At 35.1% G+C, this 16,474-nt stretch overlaps 2 protein-coding genes across 2 annotated transcripts; one reads left to right on the plus strand and one right to left on the minus strand.

Annotated features, from left to right (window-relative positions):
• Window positions 246–10,954, plus strand: LOC109848177 (DEAD-box ATP-dependent RNA helicase 8-like). The gene is made up of 11 exons (XM_020417551.1): window positions 246–332; window positions 411–731; window positions 2,745–2,805; window positions 3,934–4,168; window positions 4,423–4,661; window positions 5,822–6,073; window positions 6,180–6,360; window positions 9,296–9,384; window positions 9,518–9,591; window positions 9,676–9,833; window positions 10,492–10,954. Exons 2-10 carry the CDS (start codon window positions 457–459, stop codon window positions 9,752–9,754), a joined length of 1,485 nt encoding a protein of 494 aa, XP_020273140.1. The 5' UTR covers window positions 246–332; window positions 411–456; the 3' UTR covers window positions 9,755–9,833; window positions 10,492–10,954.
• On the minus strand, window positions 10,974–13,582 carry LOC109848178 (remorin-like). Its single transcript, XM_020417553.1, has 5 exons — window positions 13,373–13,582; window positions 12,792–12,833; window positions 12,603–12,690; window positions 11,931–12,012; window positions 10,974–11,662 (listed from the first exon to the last, which is right to left on the minus strand). The coding sequence occupies exons 1-5, from the start codon at window positions 13,440–13,442 to the stop codon at window positions 11,462–11,464; spliced, it is 483 nt and encodes a 160-aa protein (XP_020273142.1). The 5' UTR covers window positions 13,443–13,582; the 3' UTR covers window positions 10,974–11,461.

Raw genomic sequence — 16,474 nt, forward strand, 5'->3', positions numbered from 1 at the left:
AGGGTCTTTTTCCTATATACCCCCAAATCTCTGATATTTCAGATATATTCCAAGTGTGCATATTTGCTAAGTTCCCCTATGAATTTTAACGTTGTTAAATGAGATGAGTATGAAAATCCCATGTGGGAATCAAATTAGTAGATTTTGAAATAAGGTAGTTCATACCAATTTTCTACTTAACCCTGGGTCCAAATTGCAAAAATCAGCTAAAACGACAAACCTATATAAACAACAACTGACGATTTTTAAATAAATGAGATAGACGACCGAGGAGCTTTTCGTCATTTGATAACCCCTCTCTCTCATCTCGTCGATGCCCTGAAAATCTCCAGGTTCTCTCTCTCTCTCTCTCTCTAAAATCTCACACCTTTTGATCTCTCACTGACCTCAAAATACTCAATACTTCTCAGATCTCAGGAATCTCTGCCTCTCTTTGAATCAAAACCCTAAATTTTGATGAACAATCGAGGAAGGTATCCGCCTGGGATCGGCGACGGCGGAGGCCGAGGGGCGGGCGTTGGAAACCCTAACCCTAGTTATTATGGTAGGATTCCTCCTCAGCAGCAGCAGCAGCAGCAGCAGCAGCAGTATGTACAGAGGAATTTGATGCAGTATCAGCAGCAGCAGAATCAGCAACAGCAGCAGCAATGGCTGAGGAGGAATCAGATTGGGAGTGATTCTGGTGGCAGTGAATCGAATCGAGCAGTTCAGTCTGCTAGTATTGATACTAGGTTGGAGAAAGAAACCCTAGTTTTTCTTTATTTTAAATGTTTCTATTAAGAAAAGAACAATTTTTCACTTCAGCTCCATTCCAATTTTTTATTATTAAAATCGGCCTTTTTTTTTATTTCCCAAAACCGACCCGATTTCGTGATTAGCAGCTTAATCACCTTCCTAATTAGTCGGGTTGCTAACCCGACTATTTAGGACATTAATTTTTAGGGTTTAAGGCTTCTAATTAGGGTTTAACACCCTCCTAAATAGTCAGGTTACCAACCCCGACTAACTAGGAAGGTGATTAAGCTGCTAATCAAGAAATCGGGTCGGTTTTGGTAAAAAAAGGGTCGATTTCAATAATAAAAAAATTAAATGGGGCTGAAGTGAAAAATTGTTCTTGAGAAAATGCTGACTGATTTTAATTATTTAACCTCCTGCAATTTAACAATTTTTGGATTGTTTGTTGCTGATAATGGGACTGTATTGTTCCAATTTTGACAGTTCAATCTGTTAGTAGTGATACTAGGTTAGAAAAAAAATTGTGCTTTTTTCTTTTGATAATGCTTCAGAGAAAATTGTGAATAAATATGTAAATTTAAATTTTTATGCTTCGGCGTATACAAGGTTTAGCTATGGCTTTGCAAAATTGACTGCGAGATGACTTGTTTGTATATTTACCAATTCATTACTTATTAGCACTCTTTTAAATAAAATATCGTCATGATTAACCTTTTTGCATTGCCTTTTTTTTTGAAGCAGATGTTCTCTTTTCTACTGATATTTGTTGATCGTTTGTTTGTGGAAATGGGTATGTATTATTCAAAATTTTGGTTATTCAGTGTGGCATATGGAAACTTCATATATTTCATGATTAATGATGTGGTGCAGAGTAAGTTGGCACATGGAAGTCTTAGAGAATGAGTGACTATGACTAGGTTCTTTTGATGCCAAAGAGTCAAATTAATATGCTTCATTCATTATTAGCTATCACATTCACTATTTACTATTTACTATTTCCTTGGATAACGATCAGTACAGACACATTGGAGTAAGTTTGAAAAAAAATCTATTTTTTTATTCACTAGTAAATGGATTATAAGTTTCAGAGATGTCAGAGATGTAGGACCTTTTGGTTAGTAAATAAGAGATTGTTTTCTATCTTTTGCCGTGGATTTTTGGTTGATGACCATTCCCCTAAATTTTGTTCGAACTGCTTCTTTCCTGTTGTTTCTTTGTGCATGAGGGAAAAATAGCCTGGATATTCTTTAGGTTGATGGTAGTTGCTAGTTTTACTTAACTTTCTAAGGAGGTTTTTTCGGAGTGCTTCTGCATGATAACCTACCATTCTGGGAACAGTCTAGACGATAACCATGATGACAATGCATAACTTTAATATTTTGTTGGTAATATATCTCATGCTTGTACCTAGTTGACACGGCATATATGACTACATATTGGATCTCATGCTTGTTTTGTCTCAAACGTAGTGTTTTTTTTCATTGCCAGTTTCTTTGCAAGTATTACATAACTGGAATTATACTACTTTGCTATAAGCAACCTACTTATGTGTGGACGTGCGATGAATTTTTTTACAACCAGTTGTATATATGTATGTGATGACTCTATGCATGCGTAGTTGCAGTTTATGTATGTTTTCTACTGAATATTTGATTGTATCACACTAATGATCTTGAGGAAACTGTTGGATTGTGGATATTAAGTTATATTGGCTTGTGTTAGGGTCATAATGTTTAAATGTACTAAAGTATGAAGGAGTGAAACTTGATCTCCTCAATAAAGGTAGTGAAATCATAAACATTTTCTTCAATGACCAACTCTTTATTGTGCATATTGCTTCTTAAGATCACTCAGAAGGAACCATCTATGCTTTAATGTTGAGTGAGGTTTATACATTCAGTTTTTCCCTTTCTTCAAAGTTTCCCTTTAATTGGCGAATAATTTGTTAATCAACAGTGGATTATTTAGACTGCCACTTACTTTCTGCTTTCTTTCTCTCGATGTCTCAGCTCTCCTGATTGGAAATCACAATTGAAGATACCACCACCTGATACACGTTACAGGACTGAGGTAAAAAAAAAACTTATCTTACTGCAACAATATTAACTATAAGTAGTAATGAAATCATATTGCTAGACATTTTTCTTGCAGGCAGTCATATTAATTTTCTTATACTGCAGCTTTATTTTTTATTTTTCTCTAATGTAATGGCATTGAAGCCTGCTCCAAAAAAAATTTGGGATAAGGTTTTGTTGTTGTTGTTGTTGTTGTTGTTGTTGTCATCTAATGCAAGGAAATTCTCAAGGTTTTGTTGTTGTTGTTGTTGTTGTCATCTAATGCAAGGAAATTATCATTATTCTTGTTAAGGAATATTTCAGGAATTTTGAAGTTCTTTCCTTGAATAGGTCGTTTGCTTGCTAACTTCCTAATTAACTTCATCTTCTTAACTAAATTGTAACTGGCTACTATCTGTTAACTATGATTTGAATTACTAAAACCAGGCTCTCTGATCTATGTGATTGTTATAGGTATTATATGAAAGGAAACTACAGTTCTATTCACTTCTGCATTTTTTTTGCATATTAGATGCTTTATCCTGACCATTTCTACTATATACATCATGCATGTCTCATCATGGATTTAAAATTGTATTAGGTTATTTGAGGCTGACTTGGACAGGTCGTACTTTATTCTTGTAGCATGAAAATTATGACTAGATGTGTTGAGTTTTTCTTGTATTATATATTTCATGGAACCTTTCTGGGAAATACTCAAGCGCTGGATGTGTCAGTACTCAAGCGCTGGATGTGTCAGCGCTTGAAGGTATAGAATATAAGCTGTATGTGGGACTTGCCACTTACTGAAAGTGTGCATCCATACCAAACTAAAAGAACACTAGCGAGCATAACATATCAGCTCATTGGTGAATTAGAAAAGTAGGAAGCTGGGTTTCATTGAGCTTTGTTTCATATGACTTTTTGTTATGATGCCTTCTTAATTTATGCATAAATCAAATCTGTGACGTTGCTTCTGTGGAGCCATGTTATGCTTATGTTAATATGCAGAGCAACATTGCTTCAGTTAACTCTTCCAAAAAAATGCTATAAATTTAAATGTGCAAATCTTCTGTAAACTTAATTTGCCTTCTTGACTATATTAGTTCATTCTAAGACACATGGCATCTAATGTCATTTGCAGGATGTTACTGCAACTAAAGGAAATGAATTTGAAGATTACTTTCTTAAGAGGGAATTACTTATGGGAATATATGAGAAGGGATTTGAAAGACCTTCACCAATTCAGGAGGAAAGCATTCCAATTGCACTAACTGGCAGTGATATTCTAGCTAGAGCTAAAAATGGGACTGGGAAAACAGCTGCATTTTGTATCCCTGCACTGGAAAAGATTGATCAAGACAAAAATGTTATTCAAGGTTTGCTTTTACTTTAGCTAATACCAAAAAGTTTTAATCTTCTTATGGAAAAATCATCACGAGTTGTCATACGAAAAAAAAGTTTACTATTGTCATGTGCTATCTGATATTCTTTCAAGGGCTTACATCCCAACTTTAGTTGCTTGTTGCTAAACACCTTAATGCATTTACTAATTTTATATTGCGTTATATCAGAATTCGTATTTAATTTTTCTGAAGCATAAATTTTTACAGACATTATATCTGATTTGCAGTTGTTATATTGGTTCCTACACGAGAATTAGCTCTCCAAACATCACAAGTTTGTAAGGAGCTTGGGAAACATTTGAAGATTCAGGTTATGGCCACTACGGGTGGAACCAGCTTGAAAGACGACATCATGCGTCTGTACCAACCAGTCCATTTACTTGTAGGAACACCAGGTCGCATACTTGATCTTACTAAAAAAGGTGTTTGTGTCCTGAAGGATTGCTCAATGCTCATAATGGATGAGGTATCATCTTATTATTATCTGATAGAACTATGTCTAAGAATCTAGTCATGAAAAATTATATTTAAGTGCTTATCTATTCATCTGATTGTTGACTCTTTGAGAGCTAGAGCTTGATATTTTCATACCCTCATTGTAATCACTATCTTTCATGCAATAGACATTCCCTAATTTGAGATATATCCTGCACTTTTTAGTCAAATTCGTATAAAATCTGCTTCTGTGATGTGTTTTTCCTTGCGTTAACGTAAGCTTCTCATGTTTACATAACCTTTTTTCTCTATTATGAAGTCTTCAGACAGCTTATGTTAATTTCCCTTAATTTGGTATAATTTGAGGTTCTATATCTTGGTTTCTACATATTTTTGAATGTAGTTTCTGTCTCACTTTGTGATTTATGTCATGTCTCAATAGTTTAATTCAATTCCCGGTACTAACACCTGCCCCTCCCCCTCCTCTCTGTGCTAGATTATTTCCTAGTCGAAGAGATTTTGGATGGTTGCATGAGCTTATCTGCAACATCAATAGTGCAGGTCTCTTTGAGCACCGACTGTCCACTGTCCTGTTTGTGTTTCATGACACGCCCTTCTATTTCCATGGTTCTTTTGATCAAATTAAATGCCAACCTAGATGTTAGCTTGTCTTAGTTTTTCCCCAATGTTTCTGAAAGCCTTCCATGTAAAGTTGATCTGTTCAGATCTATCTGATTGTAAATACTTAGATGACAGTGATGATTATCTGCATGAGAAGCATGTGGGATTATGAAACATCTATGATCATGTTCTTAGTGACACCATAGTTATTTTTTAGTGTCTTTATATGATGCTCTGTGTGTTTTAATCTCTAGTGTTGAGCTTGTACCTGATGTATTTTGTAATTTTCTCAGTTGCAAAATAAAATCTAGTTCTGACGATGGAGATTCTGCCAGGTTGACAAAGAGAAATTAAATTTCGTTTATAGAACACATGCTTGAAATTTTCTTTTTGGTTTTAATTTTGATTTATGTTGTGTTCATTTACCTATGTTGGCTCTTGAAGCATAATTGGAATGTGTCCATAGTGAATATAATTACTAAGAATTTAAGTAGATTTTTAAAATGAAGTTCCCTTTTTTTTTGGGTGTGATTCTTGGCCACAAAAGATAATACTTGGCCTTTTCTGCAGGCTGACAAACTTCTCTCTCATGAGTTTCAACCTTCAATAGAGCAGTTGATACATTTTCTCCCCTCAAATCGGCAGATATTGTTGTTTTCAGCCACGTTTCCAGTCACTGTTAAGGATTTCAAGGACAGATACCTGCCTAAACCCTACATAATTAATCTTATGGATGAACTTACACTAAAGGGAATTACACAGTATTATGCCTTTGTGGAAGAAAGACAGAAAGTTCATTGTTTGAATACCCTTTTCTCAAAGGTTTGGCTCTTTCTTGCTGCTACTAAGTATTACCTACCTCATGTTTCCAATCTTCATGTGACATTGTCCTTGAGCATGATGTAACTGTGAGCTTTGATTTTCCCAGCTTCAAATAAACCAGTCTATCATATTTTGCAACTCCGTTAACCGAGTAGAGCTATTGGCGAAGAAAATCACAGAGCTTGGATATTCCTGCTTTTACATTCATGCAAAGATGTTGCAGGATCATCGCAATAGAGTTTTCCATGATTTTAGGAATGGTGCATGTAGGAATCTTGTTTGCACAGGTACAGTTTGTTGTTTAAATCTTCTATAGGATAGTTACTATAATAATGCATCAGTTTGTTTGCATAGGTACAGTTTGTTGTTTAACTCTTCTATAGGATAGTTACTATAATAATGCATCTGTTAATTACCCTTTTACCGAAGAAGCAATCTTGTGGAGTTTGCTTCAGTATTTTATAGCTTTTGGCAGATCAAATTAGTTGAGGATATATTGTTGCCTAATGCTTTTGACAGGAATTGATAGCTCTAAAATTTCCTTTTCCTTCAGGTGCTTGATTGTAGAATATCAATGCATACTCACACATGCAAGTGTACACATTCAGTTTGAGAAGACTCTGTTGTTATGCTAATGAAGTTTCAGGATATCAATACAACAACGTCATCAAAGCCTTTATCCCAAATGTTTGGGATCATCTACATGAATCATATTCTTCCGTTCCATTCTATTATGAGATATCTCCTCCGTTAAGTTAAATATTATTATATCATTCTTAATTGCTTTCAACCAAGATCATTTAGGTTTATCTCGATATTTTCTAGCCACATTAACTATAATACTATCACTTTTCCTAACCAGTGCACTAATAGTTTCCGTTGTACATGACCAAACAATCTTAGTTGATTTTTTCTTATTTTATTCTCAATAGAAGCAACCTCTAATTTACTATGGATGTACTCATTTCTTATCGTATTTTTTAGTGTGTATCCACAAGACCATCACAACATTCTCATTTCTGCTACACACATCTTTTGCACTTGTATTTTTAATTGCTCAACATTCTGATTCATATAACATTATTGGTTTTATAACCGTCCTATAGAATTTCCTATTTAGTTTTCATTGGTATCCTGTGATCACATAAGACTCTTGGAGCACTCATCCATTTCAATCACCTTGATTTAATTTGATGAACAACATCATCCTCAATCTCACCATCGTGCCGAATGATTGATCCTAAATAGCGAAAATGATTACTCTTAGATATTTCTTGACCATCAATATGTACTATAAGCTCTTTCTTTTCTTAGTTTTACTAAAATGCACTATATATTTTGTTTTTGTTCTACTAATTCTAAAATTTTTATATTCAAGAATTTGTCTTCAATGTTGAAAATAGCGTAACGCTCACCTCCGGTTAACGTAAAACGCAAAATAGCGTAACTATTTAACGTAGGTTAAATAATTTATTATTATTTAAATATTTTATAGATACATTATTCAAAATCAAATAATATGAATAATCCATTACAATTTTCAAACATATCATAAAAATATTATCACAAATCAATATATCATCACAGTTTCACAACAAAATCAACCATGAGTAAGTTAAATGGACTTAAATCAGTATTTAAGATCGTACATTAATGATTTCAGAAGTCGAATGGTCCTCAAATGGGCGCGAAGAGTTCAGAAGTCGATCAGGGATCTCTGGGAGCAGCGGAGATGATGATGAGGATGATGACGAGGATGGCGAGCCGAAGGAATTGATGAGCCGAAGTCAAAGGAAGAAGATGAAGGTTTTTTTTTTATCTGGAGGGGCAGAAGCGACGGGAGCAAGGATTTAGGGTTTAGGCGTGGGGTCCACCCACTTAAACTCAATTATAGCTATCAAATTCTTTTAAAAATCAATCCCAACACTTGAACAATTTAACCTAAGCTGTGAAGTGCTTGAAGACGCGTTACAAAGTGTACGCTATGAGTAAAATAGCGTACGTCATTTTATTTCTACGCTATTTTCCAGTGCTACGTAGCGACAGGGCGGCGCTACGTTACGCTATGCGCTATTTTACGCTACGCAACACGTTATTTTCTACACTGCTTGTCTTCACATTTCTACTTTAGAAATTGTACATCTTCTAGTTTCGTTAACTAGCACTATATCATTCGTAAATAACATACGCTATGAGATTTCATCCTGAATGTGCCTCGTAAGTTGGTTACATAAGGACTTAAGGCTGATCATTGGTGTAAACCTATGATAATAGAAAATGATTTAGTCTCTCCTTCATTAGTTCTTACTCTAGTTGTTACTCGATCATATATATCTTTAATCACTTATACACACACACACATATACATACATACATATTATATGCATGTTTCTTTTCTAAAACTCACCACATTACCTCTTTAGGCACTATCAAAAGCTTTTTCTAGATCTATGAAAATTATATTTAGATTCTTTCTCTTCTCTCTATATCTCTTCATCAACCGTCTCAAAATATGTATAGGTCCCGTAATTGACCTCCCGGACATAAAACAAAATTGATTTTTAGATACACTTATCTCCTTTCTTAGTCTTTACTCAATTATCCTCTCCCAACGTTTCATAGTATGACTTGTGAGTTTTATACCATGATAATTTAAACAAATTTGTATATTTCCTTTATTCTTCTATATTGGAATCAAAGTGCTAATCCTCCATTCATCGGGCATCCTCTTTGTCTCGATATTCTTATTAAATAATTTAGTTAACCATCCTAAGCCTATATCTTCAAGACATTTTCAAACTTCAATAGGGATACTGTTCGGTCCTATGTCTCTTTCACTTATCATTTTCTTTAGAGCATCTTTAACTAATCTTAATTTTTCGACAATATCAACAGTTTCTATCATTCACTCTATGGTCAAGTTCTCTATGTTACTCATTCGTTTGGTTGTTATTAAACAATTTATGAAAGTAACTCCACCCCTCTTTTATTTTCCTGTCGGTTACTAGAACTCTTTGTGAATTTTTAATACTCTTGAGCTTATCTTGTTTTCATGAGATTTTTGACTAGTGATGGTAGAAGATAGTTATCATTTTTGGTTAGGAGGAGGTTCTTTCAAGCTTGGATTGTTCTTTATTAGTCACATCTTGCCTTTTGATCACATTTTATTTGGAATTAACTCCCCGATTTTATAATAACATACTTGTCTTATTCATTTTTCAGATTTGTTTACTAGGGGTATTGATATCCAGGCTGTAAATGTCGTGATCAACTTTGATTTCCCTAAGAATTCGGAAACATATCTACACAGGGTATGGCATTATTTCATATGAATGTGACTTTTGCAAGTATTAGGATGCTGTTATTATGTTAAATGCAACATGCATCATTCATTTGGTGACATCAAACTCTTCTACCCTCAAGTGTTTTCCCCCTATTTTATAGGTTGGTCGTTCTGGAAGGTATGGTCACCTAGGTTTGGCAGTGAATTTGATAACCTACGAGGATCGATTCAACCTGTATGTGCACTTGCTCCATCATAGCTAAGCTTGTGTTTGTTTTCTTCTGTTGTGCTAATACCTGGAAGATGTGCTTTTAAACAGGTATAGGATCGAGCAAGAATTGGGAACCGAGATAAAGCAGATTCCTCCACAGATTGACCAGGCTATTTATTGCAGATAATCTGTGTCTGCCACGTGAATCAATGGTTTTGGGGAATTAAATTGCTTGACTTCATGACCTTTGTATATATGGACTTGAAGTAAGTATTCCTTTGAAGTCTGCAACTTGTACATGCATGAGAAACTACTACTTGGATAAATAAATCGTCACCATTTTGGAAGTGGTTTTGAAATGATTCTACCCGTTTCAAACTTGTGACCTTTTTTACTTATGCCACCCTCATTTGCTATTATATCACAGAAATATATATTTTCTGGGTAAATTTCTCAAGAACCCCTGACAGTTGGGAGTGTTTTGCACAGAACCCCAAACTTTGTAATTTAAAGAAAACCCGTTTGAACTTTCAAAATTATACAAAGCTTCCATGAACTACCGGTGATTGTCATAAATGGCATTAACGTGAAGTGTAGGTCTGAGGAAAGGGGAAGAGGAGATAATATAGTAGACATGTTAAGTACATGGGGGCAAATTGTCTTAGTGCTTTCAGATGACAACATAAACTAACTGTAGTCAGTTGTGGTATTTTATAAGTGAAGTAATTCAGTGGGCTTTCTCCAGTTTATAAAGTTCAGGATGGACTGCTGCGGAACACCCCAAAGTTCAAAGTTCATGGACGCTTTGTGAAATCTATCCTTTTCATAGAAAAAACGTCATATTTGAAGCATATCTAGTATCAGATTATCATGTATTTACCCTTTGTTACTGATTGATAATTTCAATTTTTGATCTGATTGCAGGGCTCATTTATTGCCTCCCAAGTTCTCTGATGTGCATCTGATGCAGCAAATAGCCTAACTTTTGAGTATGGGTTCCACACTTCTAGAGGAGCTGAATGTTATTTGTATGTCCTTTCAGGCCTTTGCTGATAGTTTTTTTCATACCACTAGAGATATTCTTAATCAGCGACTAAACAATTGTGCCAAAGCTTAGTTAATTTCTTTTAGTGGATGTGGTCTCTTCCCCCCCACAGTATTACCAGTGTTGTTTTACTATCATTCCCGTTGAATGAGGTGTTTTATTGATAGATTCTCCATGTTCCATTGTTGGAAAGCAAATATTAAGAGTAGATGTTCCAGGATTTGTACTTTAGTTTTATAGGAGTTAATTTGTGGACATGTTTTTATTTGTTCCTAGCATGTAGACCATCCTCTTTCAACTTTGCTATCCAATGAACGTCTAAGACTGTTGAATTGTTTATGATATGGCTGTGGTACTGGTGTTTCTTTGGCTTTCATTTGTAATACGTGTTTTAATTTCTGCTTGTGGATGTAGATGAGTGTCTATGACTTGACTTGTGGATCTCCGATGCCACAAGGTTTCGGGACTTTCATGACTGCCAGGCTTACAACATTCTGAATCAGGGCTCAGGCGGTTCTCGTTTGCCTATATTGTATCGTTATGCGATGAGGTATGATCTGTGAAAACATTGCAACTGCATGACAGTCTGTCATGTCGGCCTGTACTTCAACCTGAAGGCAGTCGAAGGCCAAATTTCTCAGATTTTTACCTCAGATTCACCATCACTATGTACATACACATTAGACCGTACTCAGTGTTGAAAGGTTACAATTTAACACTGTATGCAAAAATGTTCCCATACATAATGAACACACTGCATGTTAACCACAAGCTTCTCTTCAGACGCATCGCACGCTCACAAGCATCAAGCAACAAGGAAAGAGAGAAATCCTTGTTGAGCTAAAAGCGTTAGGAGCCGAACCAAATGTGGCCCTTCTTAGGAACCACCCCAGTTGCTCGATATTTTGCTGCCTCTTCCTCTACCTTCAATAGATTTTCTGCTTTCTTGGCTTCTACAATCGCCCTTCTCTCCTCCGCTTCCTTGTGAATCATCGCAATTTTATTCTTTATTTTCTCGGCATATCGAGCCCTTCTCTTTTCTAAAGCTTCCTGCTCATAAATCAGTTAAATTGGTTCACTCGTCTACAAGGAAATAAAGAGCACTCGTCTACATAAATATCTTCCCTCGCATTGGGTATGTAGACATTTGTCTTGAAAACTCTTACATAAATATTCAAAGAGCGTGCGATGAGGTGCTTAATCTCAAAATGTGTGTATGCAAGAACAATGTTAGCTCCAGGGACTGGTATGATAAGTATTATGACCAAATGTGAAATATCAATTGCACGGTTCATAATGAGTTGAACAAGTTTCTCACCTCATACTTTTTCATCTCAGCTTCTATAGACGCCAGCTTTGAGTTCTCCCATGAACTAATAGACGCCATTTCCTTCTGAGCCCTGTTTCACAGTATAAAGAAAGTAAATCATCACAACTCCCAAGTTTAAATCTTTCTTTCGGATCAAAGTTTTTTTTTTGAAAGTTATAAACAGGGTGAGGTGCCCTGTTCTTGATATATATTATATAAAAAGATGAAGGATGATATTTACATGAACAAACCAAAAGTACTGGAAGAGAGTAGGAACCAGAGGATCAAAGTATTAATAGCTAGCCTAGCTATCTTCTTCAATAAATTGGGCGAATTAGTTATTCTTCATCGCGAAAAACGTTAAATGTTTCCAATTGAGAGGTCAGGTGTGAGAATCATGAAAAGCAAGTTATCCATCTTACCTTAGAATACCCAAAACTTGCAGCCTTTGATATAGGTTTTTGATATAAATATTTGGGAAAAAAGAATCACACATAATAAAAAAAGTTAAATTCAATCTTTGATACAAATCTTTTGTACATCTTAGAGGCTAGAGGTCGCTTACAGGACTGCAATTCTTCAACTTTAACCATGCTTTGTATTTACTCGTGTAGTATATAAAATCATATTTTCATATGAAAAGTAACATTATTTTTGAAGGGGACTTTTTTTTTATCTTACTTATTTTCAGCCTTAGAGTTCTGATTATCTTCCCATGCCTTGATTAAAGAGTTTTTCTTATCATTTGCAACTTGAGCGAGAGCAGCATCTGCAAAGTCCAACATTAGAAATTTCTCTAAAGTTTCTTTGTTCCTATTAACGTGATGAAAGAAAAATTTAAACTAATTGAGATTATTATTCAGAACTCACCCCTGTCGGCTGAGCGCTCTGGTGAAGGGGTCGCTTTGAACTCTGCTAAGCAAAACACAATTATTTAACCACCATATATGAAGATTAATGTAGCTTGTAATTACATAAACAAATGTACTGACATATAGAATGAGATTCTCTCTTTATCCTATTCCGATTATCGTCGAAATAAATATGTAATTTCATATATAACTATTAGCTACCCATAAAAAAACAAATATATAACTATTAGCTAATTAGGTAGAATTATAAATTGCTTTAGTAATTAAATTCAATAATAATGAGAACTTTTCCCAAAATTCTCAAGAATTACATGCTTAATAATTTTCTTATAAAGGGTACAAACTAATAATAATATCTATAAAAATAAATAAAAAATTAAAATGCGCATAAAATAAAAAAAAACAATCCAATCTCCTGCTAACCCTGACCAAAGCAATTTCTTACCCAAAAAAAAAATGAAATTATGGAAGTTTCTTCAAATGAAAAGCAATATTCAAACAAAAAACAAACATGAAATAGAAAAGATAAATTAATAATTAATAAAAATGTAAAATTCCTCAAATCGTTAAAATTCCTACTCTCAACAACGACGATAGCTTGGGAACGATCGTCGACAGGATGTTCAATTACCACTTTGTCCTCTTTCATTACTTTTTCCCGATTTGCTTCAACGTCCCCGATGAGAAACTCTAACAAAATTTGGAAAATAATTGAAGGAAAATATTGGATATTGATTGTTTGAGAGTATAGAACGACGTTAATACCCTCATTCTAGATTTCTAATTTTACAAAATGTTCAAAGATGGAATCAATATCATGAGGCGACAGATTTAAAATTTTGAGTTATATGTGTGGAGGAGGGGGTGGAAATATGACGTTTAAAAAAGAGGGATTAAATTGCTAAAATAATAGACACGCCCACCCTTTCCTTTTCTGGAAGCTTATGGTCAACACAGAAATAAATATCCAGCATGCACAGCGTTATTTGTAGGGGTGTGCAACGGCCGGTTCGGTTTGGGTTTTACTAAAATTTGAACAACCGAACCGAACCGTCTATAATTCAAAACCGAACCGAACTGTTGTAAGTCGGTTCGGTGCGGTTCGGTTCGGTTTGTTTGGTTCTAACTTCATCAAACTTCTTATCAAACAACAAACTGTATTAAAGAAAAAAAAGATATCAACAAAGTAGGAGATTATGAAGCATTATACACTGATATAATAATATTGTTTTCAACCCATAATGATTCAGAAAATGAGTTTAGGGTTTGAGTCTTTGACTCTTTGGGGACGGGTCGGGTAGGGTTTAAGATCAGAATGGGTAGTATTGCACTATATTCGGTCGCTTCGGATTGGTTCGGGTTAAAAAGTTTTCAAACCGACTCGAACCGCCCTACTCAAAAAACCGATTTTTTCGGAACGGTTCGGTCGGTTTTTTCGGTTTGGACCGAACCATGCTCAGCCCTAGTTATTTGTAGTCTCGACCAGTAATTATTTGCACTTGTCCACTAGATGGAAACATCATCACCAATTTTGGGGGATATTAGCCCTTTCATCTCTAATCGCCAAGCCGCTCGCTAAATCTTAATATTTGCCAAAATCTCCTCCGAGTCATCAATTTTATCGTCAATTCATTCCTCTAGTTAATAATGAGGGTGAACTTGAGATAATTCTAACGGAAATGAAAGATATTCCCATTATAAACACTAACATTTAAAGTCTCACCCATCCCTTATAGTGGGTTCATAACCAACCAAACCCTTCTTCAATGGCAAAATTCCCCAAAACCAAATCAGAGATGTTCACTCTTTTAGAGCACAGGAAAAATTGGAAAATAAGGGCTTTTCAGTTCTGCTTTTTTTTATTTGTGGTGGTTTTGTTTGGTGGATTTTTTTTTTTTTTTTTTGGGGGGGGGGGGGGGTAGTCGTATATGCAGGGACATCGCTATAAATTCACACGGTGGGTTAAGACTTAACCGAACTGCAGTTAGAAATTTTAACATAGAGATGAATTGACAGATTTTCATATGTCAAAGAGGTATTGTGTAGAGTTGTTGGAAATGTTTCAGATGTTTGACTGTGATCATGTTAAAACTCCTGTGAAGGTTGGAACTAGATTATCTCGAGAAAGTCAGGATGCACAAGTTGATCCTACTTATTTCAAGCAAATTGTTGGGAGTTTGAGATATCTTACATGTATAAGACTAGACATGACTTATGGAGTTGGTCTAATCAGTAGATATTTGGAGGCCGCTCTCCAATCTCATCTACAGGTTACAAAGAGAATTATGCGGTATCTAAAGGCGATTTATGATCATAATTTGTTTTATTATTCATATAACAATTGTGATATTGTAGGTTTTATTCTGATAGTGATTGGAGTGGAGATCATGATGATCATAAGAGCACTTCTGGCTATGTTTTCAACTTTGGTTCCACCGTATTTTCTCAGTCGTCAAAGAAGCAATCCATCGTTGCACTCTCAACGTGTGAGCGGAGTATGCAGTAGCGGCGTCAAGTGCTTGTCAACCAATTTCGTTGCGTAATGTGCTTGGTCACATTTATGTTCAAGTTGAAGTCCTATAAAGATTTATGTTGACAACAAGTCCGCAATTGATTTGGCGAAGAGTCTAGTGACCAATGGGAGGAGTAAGCGTATTCATACTTGTTATCATTTTTTTGAGACAATATTGGGAAGAACGATATCTTGTTGGTGTATTACAAGTCCGAACATCAAATTGTGACGTCCTCACTAAACCATTGAAGTTTGGAGCATGTGTTAAGTTGAAGCGTTTGATGGGAATGACCACTTTACAGAATCAAGATTAAGGGAGGATGTTAAAGCTAATCCTGATTCTAGGAGGATTTGAAATTAATTATCTCTAGAGGTATTTATCTATTAGAATTTTGATAATCATATTTTTATTACAATTTTATATCCTCATTATCTATTTTACATGAATAAATATACCATTAATAATTGTTGTTAGCTTAGTTTGCACATAAATGAATGAAAATATAAATAAATATTATTAAATATAAAAACCCCTCAAAATCTCTCTTCTCTATTTTTGTAGCATTTTAGAAGCACATTGAAGCAAAAAGCCAATAGAACCGGACTGCTGGACTTGGTTGTAGAGGCTTGGAATTTCAAAATCAAACGTGGACTTGGATGCAAATAATTGAAATGAAGTGGGCTTTTATGCATTTATTCAAGATTACAAAACCGGACTTATTTGCAAATGACTTGTGGACTTTGCTCTTCAATTTTCTTTTGAAAAATCATTTGAATGGGGAGGATCTCTAGGGACCGGACTTTGAGGTGCTGCAGCATTGGGATTTAATTTTCAAAATCAATGCCAATGGGCCGGATTTTCTATGGGTGCTGCAGCTTGGCTTTTAAATTTGTAATCATATTGGGCTGGACTGCTGCACCTCTTAGCTTTTAATGTTGAAAATCAGATGTGTGGGCCGGACTGCTTTGCTGAAAAAATTGGATTTGAAGACCGGACATGGGCTGCATATTTTGATTTTAATCAAATGAAACCGGACTTGATAGGCTGATGGCTGATTTGGAGTTGAAAATCATTTGAATGGGACTTGGACTTTGCTGCAGCTCTAAATCAAATGAGAAAATCATGGAAATGGGCTACTGCAGATTTTGCTATGGGCCGGTTGCTAATT

The sequence above is a fragment of the Asparagus officinalis genome, chromosome 7, assembly GCF_001876935.1.
Source record: "Asparagus officinalis chromosome 7, Aspof.V1, whole genome shotgun sequence".
NCBI classification, from domain to species: Eukaryota; Viridiplantae; Streptophyta; class Magnoliopsida; order Asparagales; family Asparagaceae; genus Asparagus; species Asparagus officinalis.

Bases quoted from the DNA above. Each gene is read 5' to 3' on its own strand.
- LOC109848177 (XM_020417551.1), top strand. From the start codon at position 457: ATGAACAATCGAGGAAGGTATCCGCCTGGGATCGGCGACGGCGGAGGC. The intron at 4,662-5,821 runs GTATCATCTTAT...CCTTTTCTGCAG, and splicing joins CAATGCTCATAATGGATGAG to GCTGACAAACTTCTCTCTCA. The intron at 6,074-6,179 runs GTTTGGCTCTTT...TGATTTTCCCAG, and splicing joins TGAATACCCTTTTCTCAAAG to CTTCAAATAAACCAGTCTAT.
- LOC109848178 (XM_020417553.1), bottom strand. From the start codon at position 13,442: ATGAAAGAGGACAAAGTGGTAATTGAACATCCTGTCGACGATCGTTCC. The intron at 12,691-12,791 runs GTGAGTTCTGAA...TGGACTTTGCAG, and splicing joins AGAGCGCTCAGCCGACAGGG to ATGCTGCTCTCGCTCAAGTT. The intron at 12,013-12,602 runs GTAAGATAAAAA...ACTGTGAAACAG, and splicing joins AACTCTAAGGCTGAAAATAA to GGCTCAGAAGGAAATGGCGT.